This window comes from Octopus bimaculoides, chromosome 7 (genome assembly GCF_001194135.2).
Source record: "Octopus bimaculoides isolate UCB-OBI-ISO-001 chromosome 7, ASM119413v2, whole genome shotgun sequence".
Classification (NCBI taxonomy): Eukaryota; Metazoa; Mollusca; class Cephalopoda; order Octopoda; family Octopodidae; genus Octopus; species Octopus bimaculoides.
Window position 1 is genome coordinate 53,766 of NC_068987.1, and position 9,677 is coordinate 63,442.

General features: G+C 36.9%; 1 protein-coding gene across 3 annotated transcripts; it reads right to left on the minus strand.

Annotated features, from left to right (window-relative positions):
• Positions 1-3,747: 3,747 nt before the first annotated feature.
• LOC106872248 (zinc finger protein OZF) lies at positions 3,748-9,241 on the minus strand. 3 transcript variants are annotated; one of them, XM_014919168.2, is made up of 3 exons: positions 8,756-9,241; positions 6,551-6,672; positions 3,748-6,054 (listed from the first exon to the last, which is right to left on the minus strand). In XM_014919168.2, exon 3 carries the CDS (start codon positions 5,597-5,599, stop codon positions 4,154-4,156), a length of 1,446 nt encoding a protein of 481 aa, XP_014774654.1. In that variant the 5' UTR covers positions 5,600-6,054; positions 6,551-6,672; positions 8,756-9,241; the 3' UTR covers positions 3,748-4,153. The 3 variants fall into 3 exon arrangements, with proteins under 3 accessions (XP_014774654.1, XP_014774652.1, XP_014774653.1); XM_014919166.2 differs by having other exon boundaries at positions 6,551-6,865; XM_014919167.2 differs by lacking the exon at positions 6,551-6,672.
• Positions 9,242-9,677: the final 436 nt, after the last annotated feature.

The following is a 9,677-nucleotide window of genomic DNA, read 5'->3' on the forward strand; positions in this document are numbered from 1 at the left end:
CTTTCTCTTTTTAACCCTCTTATGATTCCACTGCACTGCTTATGTGCTCATAGCATGCACTGAGTACTCTATGGAATTTCTACATAATGAGCCTGGCCATTTCCTTCAAAGAATCAGTAATTTGCCTGCTTTCCTTTGGTCTTTGTTAAATTAACTGCAAGGACTTTTAATTCTAGGCTTTGCTTCCACTTCTGCAATTTCTTCTGTATTTCTACCACAAGTTCAGCTATAAGAACAAGGTCGTCAGCATAGAGGAGCTCCCACAGGCAACCAGTCTTAAATTCCTCTGTTAAAGGTTGGAGGACTATGATAAGAGGAGACTGAGAACTGATCCCCAGTGAACTTTTACCTGCACACAAAATTCATTGCTATACTCATTCCACCTTACAGATAGTATCCCTTGGGGAGTTCTCACCAGCCCCTAGCTTCTGCAATGACACCAGTTGAGAGGGAAAAAGACCTTGTCAAAGACTTTGTCCATATCAACAAATGCTTTTCCTGCAGTTGCCTTACTAGGAAGATAACACCAGTAGTCTTTCTCCATGGCACAAAATGAAACTGCTTCTCGTCTATGTTAATTCACTTTCTAATTAGTTGAGCGATGACCGTTTCTGTAACTTTCATGACCTGGTCCAGCAATTCGGTACCTCTATAATTACTTGTCTACAGTAGGGATCACCAAACTATGGCCCACAAGGTCAGTTCATCCGGTCTGCCATCACACAGTACTTTTTGTGTAAGAACCTGCAACGAGAGTTCATTTGCCTCTGGTATCAGTGTTTGGAACAACTTATGTCTGTGAGCAAACATTTTCAATAATGATGTGAAATCAACACACCAAACGATATTGACTGATGAACATTTGAAAGCAATGCTCTTGGTTGGACGCAGCAATTCCAAAGCAAATATTTATATCTTAAAAGCTAAACACCAGTTTCACAAACCTCACTAACCCTTTTTTTTTTTTTGCTGCTTAGTTTGAGCAAAATGGTTATGTGGCCCACACTTGTCATTCTCTGTTATCCGGTCTGCCAAAGAAAAAAAAAAATTTGGTGACCCCTGGTCTAGAACACCTCCCTTACCTTTATGGCAGTTGGCTATAATGCTGCTACATAAGTTATTGTGTATGATATCTTCCTGGAAAACCTAATCAACTGTACAGGTGACTAGGCCATATTCTAATCATCTTGGTGATAATTCCTGATGGACCAGGGGCTTTTCCTATCCTTAATTGCTTTATCTATTATACTGCTGTCAACTTGGATAGCTGGTCTGTTTGTTGGATCCACATCCAGAAGACTCTCCTCCCATGCCTTCACCACAATTAGCAGCCTTCCATAGTGACCACCCCATGCCTCGTTTTATTCTGAATCACTAAGTGCAAGTCTTCCCATCGTTCCACCCAACCACACACTCTTCTCCTAAAACATAATTCACTCTGACAGACGGTCTTGTAACTATGCAACAAAACAGTGACCTCTTCCTTTTTGCTTTCCCCTAGCAAAATATACTCGTTGTCTAGCTTCTTTTCTAGCTGCCCCGTATACTACCCCCACTCATCCATCATGTCACTCTTTGCCTGGTTGGAACTTTGCACTGGCCAAGTGTTGGGCCTGGAGTTTATGCTATACATCTCCATCTCCTTGTCAAATGCTTTAATTAGGACATCTGGAAATCTTTAACTATTCAATGGATCCTTAAGCTTCCATACTTTCCTTTTCCAGACTGCTTTGTCTTTCAGATTCCTAACCTGAAGTTATGTTAGGGAGTACATTCTTCACTTGAGATGGTTTATGAGTATCCATCTATCTCACTTTCTGGTGAGAACATAGTCAATCTGGTTTGTGTATCCACCACATTGATAGGTGATCAGGTGACTGGCTGGTTTCCTGAAGTTAATGTTGCAAATCATTAGGTCATTTGCATCACAAAACTCTAAATCCTTCACCTCCTTGTACACCATGGAAGCCAGCAAGATACTCCCCATATGGCCACTGAAGTGGCCAGTCAAGAAGATAAGATTAATGTCATTTATTGTTGAGATAGTCTGCAAAAGGGCAACATATAATTGATCCTTTTGTTAATCTGGCAGTTCTGTTTGATGAGTATAGGCAGAGGGAATAGTTGTATTTACCAAGACTTGTCTAAGTACAAGAACCTATAATACAGACTGACTGCCTTGATCACTTTATCCACCCATTTCACAACTAAAAGAATGCTGTCAGTATTGCCTTCCCAGATTTTATGTGTATGCTCTTAGTTGGTGAGGAGTTTGCCTGAGGCTCCTTTCCGTCTTACCTCTGGCATATAGTATACATCTACATGCCTCCAGTTTAGCATTTCAACAATCTCACCAGATCTTTTCAATGTGCCTACACAAGGATACAGACACACACACATCATCATCATTACCATTTAATGTCTGTTTTCCATGCTGAAATGGGCTGGATGGTTTGACAGGAGCTGGCAAGCCAGAGGACTGTGCCAAAGTTTACTGCCTGCTTTGGCCTAGTTTCTACAGCTGGATGCCCTTCTTGTAGCCAACCACTTCACAGAGTGTGGACTGGAAGCTTTTTACATGGCACCAGCAAGGTCAGCAACTAACTTGCAAGACAAGACCCCTCGACAGGAGAGTAGTATTGAGGGAAGTGCGTTTGTATAAGGTGATGAGAGATTCAATATATTTACACACATACATATCATCATAGTTCAATGTTCACTTTTCCATGCTTACATGGGTCAGACAGAATGTTATAGAAGATATTCTACTGCCAGATGTCCTTCCTGTTGACAACTTTCACTTGTAATATTTCCCCCAAGGCCAAGTATTTTTTGTGTAAGACTGAAAAGTAATATCATTTGCATGATGATGCTCATTTACCACCATCCATATGAAGACAAGAGTATAAACAAGCACAGATGATGAGCCTCTTCCTGTATCCACCCCTACACATACACAAAAGGCATGGGTTGGCCTTAGGCTATTGTAGACACCTATCCAAGTTGCCATGCAGTGGGATCAACCCCCAGGATTATGTCATTGTGAAGTGAACTTCTTAACCATACTATAATATCCCTAGGATAAGTCTACCATATTTTGAGTTCTGATTCTCAGTCAACCTGCCCAAGATTTACCATAGTTCAGTTCCTTGCACTGACTATTGAATTCTAGCTTTCTTCATTCTTGTATGAAACCCCAGGACTATGCCATGCTCTCTTTTTCTCACTAACTAGCATTTTGATTTCAGCAATGTTGACCTTCAGGCTTTAAGACTGTAGACAATGCTTCCAGCTTTGGAATTCTGCTTGACAGATTTTCCCAGGAGAATTAGAATCATTAGCATACATAAATACTCAATGTCAATTAGTGCAGAACTCAAGAACTATAAGATTAAAATGCAGCTAAGAGAACTCTGATGAATACTTGCCTTTACACTAAACTTCGCACAGAACATGCTGAGAACCCGACTTTTGCTGACAGCACCTTCCTACATAGCTTCATAAACTCTACAAGTCTTAGTATCATCTGCATCAAATATACTTAGTACCCCAAAACTCAGTCAAAGACCTATATCAGAAAAAAAAGAACAGCATGTTCTTTACCAAGAAATATTCTTGTAACTGTCTCATTGAAAATACAGCATCTGTACTCTCACATCTCGGCACAAACTCAAACTGCATTTTGAAGATTTTTTTAGATGTTTTCGAAGCTGGTATGAGTATTTAAAAATTAAGTTTTATTTTTGTATTTTAACTTAATTTTATTATCATTTTCAATACATTTACATAAGATAGTTATATTTGCTGTCATCATTGACAGCACAAATACACTAATCATAAATAGAAAATACTCAAAATAGTTGCAGTAGAAGTTTTGTAGTGTTTACGTCTATTTCACAAGTTTTCTTCTGAATTTAATTTGATGTGTCTTTCACAAGAATCTCATTGTAACTTAATCCTGTCACAATATGATGTCTCTCTCTCATAATTTCATTGTCACTTGAATATCTCTGCTATGGTGAAGTGAGCCACAAGAATCTCTCATTGGAATTTTTTTTTTTTAATAGAATTTCACCATTCTATGGATTACTTTCCAGGTGTATCTGTCTATGATGAGAAATATATTGGAAGACAGTTTTCTCTCAAAACAATGCTACAATTTGTCTCCAGAATGTGTCTGTACATGATTAGAAAACTGGCCTTTCCAAGTGAAGTCTTTACCACAAACGTCACAATGGTAAGGCTTTTCTCCTGTGTGAACGCGTTTGTGAGCAGTTAAAGAACTAACACGAGGGAATTTCTTACCACAGATATCACAGTCATATGGTTTCTCACCTGTGTGAATAATATTGTGATTGGATAAGTGACTGCTGCGAGAGAATGTTTTACCACAGGTTTCACAACGATATGGACACTCCCCTTTGTGAATACGTTTGTGACTTGCCAAGTTCCCACTCAGAGAGAATGATTTATCACAAATATCACAGTGGTATGGTTTTTCTCCAGTGTGAACACGTTTGTGACAAGATAATTGATTCATACAAGTAAATGTTTTACCACAAATATCACAATGGTACGGTTTCTCTCCAGTATGAAGACGTTTATGACAAGATAGTTGGCTTCTACATGCAAATGTCTTATTACAAATATCGCAATTATATGGTTTCTCTCCAGTATGAATTCGCTCATGACGAGACAACTGACTCTTGCATGTAAATGTTTTATCACAGATATCGCAGTGGTAAGGTTTCTCTCCAGTGTGGATACGTATATGACAAGACAGGGAACTGTTGGCAGTGAATTTCTTTCCACAGATTTCACAATGAAAAGGTTTTGAACCTGTGTGAATTAGTTTATGTTGAATGACATGGCTTTTTTGTGCAAACGTCCTTCCACAAATGTCACACTGGAATGGCTTATCTCCAGTATGAACACGTTGATGTCGAGATAACTCACCTTTCAGTGAAAATGTTTTACCACAAATATCACATGGATATGGTTTCTCTCCTGTGTGAATCCATATGTGAGTTGATAGTTGAACTTTAAAAGTGAAGCCTTTCCCACAGATATCACACTGGAATAATTTCTCTCTTGTGTGGATGAGCTTGTGTTTAGATAAGTAACTAAAATGTGAGAAGTTTTTATCACAAATATCACACTTATATGGTTGCTCTCCAGTATGAGTTCTTCTGTGTGAAACTAATTGGCTGCTGCAAGACAAAATTTTCCCACAGATATCACAATGATACGGGGTCTCACCTGAATGAATCCGTTTGTGAAGAGTTAAACTGTTAATTCGAGAGAAAAATTTACCACAAATATCACAGTGGTAAGGTTTCTCTCCAGTGTGGATACGTTTGTGGAAATACAGAGAACTACTTGAAGATAACTTTTTACCACAAATTTCACAGGGAAAGAGTTTAGAGGTTGTGTGATTTAATTTATGCTGAGTCAAATAACTATTTCTTGTGAAGGATTTCCCACAAATGTCACAGGGATGGGATTTCTTAGCTGCACCTACCTTTGTCTCTTTATAGGAATCCTCAACCTTTTCTATTGTTTCATCATCAACTTCATTCTCAAACTGCTTTTCTTCCATAATTCCTTTCCTTTGTTCAAATAATACAAAAAAATGTTGAAAATTCTTGGAGTCTTTTGACGACAAAACTTTTCAATAAAAGTCCTCAATATTCTTTAAATTAAACTATTTTTTTTTTTTAAGTCTGCAGAACTCTCAATCTAAAGACACTTTCTTTAGATGGAATTTTTCTCTAGAGTTAAATAAGAATTCATGAAGTAGTTCAAATTCTCTAGATATATTCAGATCTATAAAAGACATGTATAAGTCAGCCAAAGTTTTGTGCTACATGTTTCAAGAGAAACTATTACAGAAAATTACAGAGAAGCCAAATATCTTGACAATGGCAAATTCTTGCAGGTGTAAACTGAAATACTTTTGATAATAAAGATTGTTTCACAGAGTCTCATGTCTTGAACCTGTCAAGTTGTTGCTGTGTTCTTGGTATGAAATTTCAGTCTTAAAGGTAGCTGAGTCTGAAACAAAAGAGAAAAAAATGTATAAGAGATGAAAGACAGTTTAAAGGTGAGACAAAGATTATGGAAAGATTTGAAAAGAGACTTTGAAAGAGCAAGACAGACAGAAAATATGCAAAGAGAAGAACTATACACAGGTACAGGCATGTAGTAGTAATGTTTAGAGAGACAGAAACAAGACCTGGTTTATCATATTTCGTAAAATACTTCAGTCTGGACATGTTGCACTTTGTCTATCATAAAGTCTATTCCTGTAGATTCAGGTGGTGGTCATGGTGGAAGCAAACATGGTTACTTTGGTCAGAATGTGACACTTGTTCCTCTGCAAGTGGAATGTCTATTTTATACAGAATGGTTGTTCTGTTTGCAGCGGATATAAACATTTGGGAGGAGATGTTGAAGCTATGAGAAGAAAGTGAATGTATGTGTGCGAAGGGAGTAAGCTGTAGAGCTGCCATGTGTACAGTTGGTGTGTAGCTGTAGTGTTTATACTTACAAGATCAGTGTATAACTGAAGTCTGTACAGCTGGTGTCCACTCCTCAATGGCTGCTACAAAGGTAATTCTTCTGTCCATTTCTTTGTCAGTTGACAAATATCTAAGTCTCACACTAGGTTGACTGAATTCCAAAACAATAAAGATATCTGACACAAATTGACAGTTTAAGGGTCATTAAGGGCAGTTGATTAAACTGCCCCTGGTATTTTGTTGCTATTTACTTTGTCTTCAGCATAACAATATTGAGGTAGCATCAAGGTCATTTTGACTTGTTAGAAATATGGCCAAATCTTCTTCAAATCACACTGAAGCATCTTAAAAAATAAAAGGTACATTATGCAACCTCAAAAAAGATAGGATGGTAACTGCTAGAATGTCTGTGATCAAAGATCAGCTTAATCACCATTAACCAAAGACTAAACAACTTGTATGAAAATGGTGACATTTTTATATTTCACTTTCAATCTTTGGAAATGTCCTCCCTCTCCAAACTTTTACAAATGGGAATCTACTAAAATATAAGAATGTCATACTTTCACACCTCTTTCCCTTGAAAATCGATTGAATAATTAAAAAAGTAATTTTCCTAATTTTGTCAGAAGAGCATCATCTATGAGATTTTTGTCTTTTTGTAGGGCCTCTAAGATTAAGAGAAAAGGAGTATCCCAGATACTCGGTCTAAATGCTTTCAATAGAATGGACTCAACTATAAATACCCAAATCTTATCCTATAGTCTTAAAAAGGAAGGGCACATTAAATAATAGTTACAGCTACATTATGTCTGAATAAGAGAAGCGGTGGTCACTGTTGAACATCATTTGATCGTAGATCTTGTGAAACACGATCGACTTGGGAATAAACAGGTAAGAACACATCAAATATTGCAGTCGTAGATATACTACGTCTGAAAAGATGAGATTGGATTGTTACATATGGAACACCTTTCAGCAAAAATCGTCTTGGAAGACAGTCAAAAAGATTAAGTTTATTAATTTTCAATTTTAAAACTGCACAAGCACTATAGTCTCGTTCTTATTTTCTGATGGCAATAATTGATGTTGTTTAGATCCAGGCTAATCCTCATTATACAAACCACTGGTTAAAAATATTCCAGCGGTGACAATTCATTCTTTTATATCTATGACTACCTTGTCCTTTTTTTAAAGGCTATGTGTTGAGACTTAGCTGTTGCTTCTAGCAGGTCGAGCAATTGTGTATACGCTCGCTAGCTGGTAGTAGTATTTATTGTTTCGTCCCAGGTAATTTCTGCTTAAGCAAACCTATGATTTAAAGCATTCCAGCCGTGACTATTCCTACTCTATCTGCTTATGTTTACATTGTCTAATGTGTCCTTTGTTAAAAGCAACAGCACACGATTTAAAGGACAGTAGTTGTCATTTCTAGCAAACCAGAGTGACCACACAAAAGCTTTTTCCTTCGTTGGTGTTATAATAGTATTAGTAGTAGTCAATTACCAAGTAGATATCGAAATTTCTGTAAATTCCAGGCCAAAATCAGACCTTCATAAGAAGTCAGTTTATAGAATATGGAATACAAACCGACTTTTCGACGTTTTTTCCACGCCCCTCCCTGTTGAAAACTTTCAAGTAGTGCGACAGTGCTACAAATATATTATTTAGGTACATTAATTAATATTAAGAGTATCATAATTTTAGTAATTCTTAGTGTTTATATTTTTCTTTAGCTCTATCTTTTAGAAAACTGGGAAAATGTAGGAATTTATGCAAACAATAAATTACCAACGTGTGGGCAAAAATTAACATCATTTTTAATATCCCTGTAATCTTAGGGGTGTTGTTTCATTCCAACGTAACTTTTAGACGATTAAAGGCGTTCCAGCCCTGACTATTTTCATTTTTGTGTCTAGAACCAATTTTTTTCTATATTTTTAAAAGACAGTAGCATAATTTTTTTTTAAAGAAAATCTGACTGTTATTTCTAGCAGGCCGAGTTACTGTTTAACGGAGCAATTCCTTGTTTGGGTGGCAATTTAACGCACATAAGAATAAGACATTTCCATCACGTTAGTTTGGATAGACTTGTTTGTTTGAAGCACAACCACAATGTTAAATTGGTAAAATATATTCCTTTCCCTCTTCCACTCGTTTCTGTCTTTTGTTAGTCCTGACAAAGAAATAGATTTCATGCTTATTAAATATCACAATAGATAAATAATACTTACGTAACAAAGTGGAGTATGGGAAATGTCTTTAACTAATCAACCCTGAAACAAAAGAAGACAATTTCGAAGAGAGAAAATAAACAGTAATTTGTAAATAATTCGATCTGAGATTTGATTGTAAAATTGTGGGAAAAGCGAGGAGTGGGAAGGTTGTCAGGGGACTTAACTCTGTCACTTTTACGGGACAATGGATTTGTGCGATTAGCAATTCGTCTGACCAGTTCGACTTTTTCAAACAGTGCATCTAGAGGCAGATTAACCAGTGTGACCTCTCTGGTAGTTTGTGATACGAGGGAGATTTGGTTGCTATAAAATTTTCTGGTAGTTTAAGCGAATAGAAGAGAAAATTCGTTCATCTTCCCATTTGAAACCTGTTGGTGAAGTCTCTAAAAACACATACGGAAAAATAGTTTCCAGTCCTACGACTAAAACAGTAATTTAAAATGCTACATAGTTTTGAATTAGTAAAATTCTCAGTACACATATCACTCCTTTCCGCTACACATTGCCAAGAAGCAGGTTCTGGTGGCAGTCAAGTTCATAACCCCTGATAGAATCCTTAGTAAGCTGGGCGAAATGCTTAGCGACATTTCGTTCGTCTCTACGTTCTGAGTTCAAATTTCGCTGGGATTGATTTTGCCTTTCATCCTTTCGAGGTCGTTAAAATAAGTACAAGTTGAGCACTAGGGTCGATGTAATCGACTTCATTCTCCCCAGAAATTGTTGATCTTGTGCTTAAATTTGAAAGCAATATAGGTTTCTAGTGATTTTATTTTTCTTGCGCTGATAATGTTTGTTACAAAGATATGACTGTAATTTCATTTTTAGTTAATGCAGTTGTCCTGTTTGCTAGACCGCATGTCATTTGATAAAGTTTCTCCTACAATGCTGTTTCCGAACAAAAAGCTTGTAGGCGTACTAG

Coding starts and splice junctions, on each gene's coding strand:
- LOC106872248 (XM_014919167.2), bottom strand. CDS start 5,599: ATGGAAGAAAAGCAGTTTGAGAATGAAGTTGATGATGAAACAATAGAA.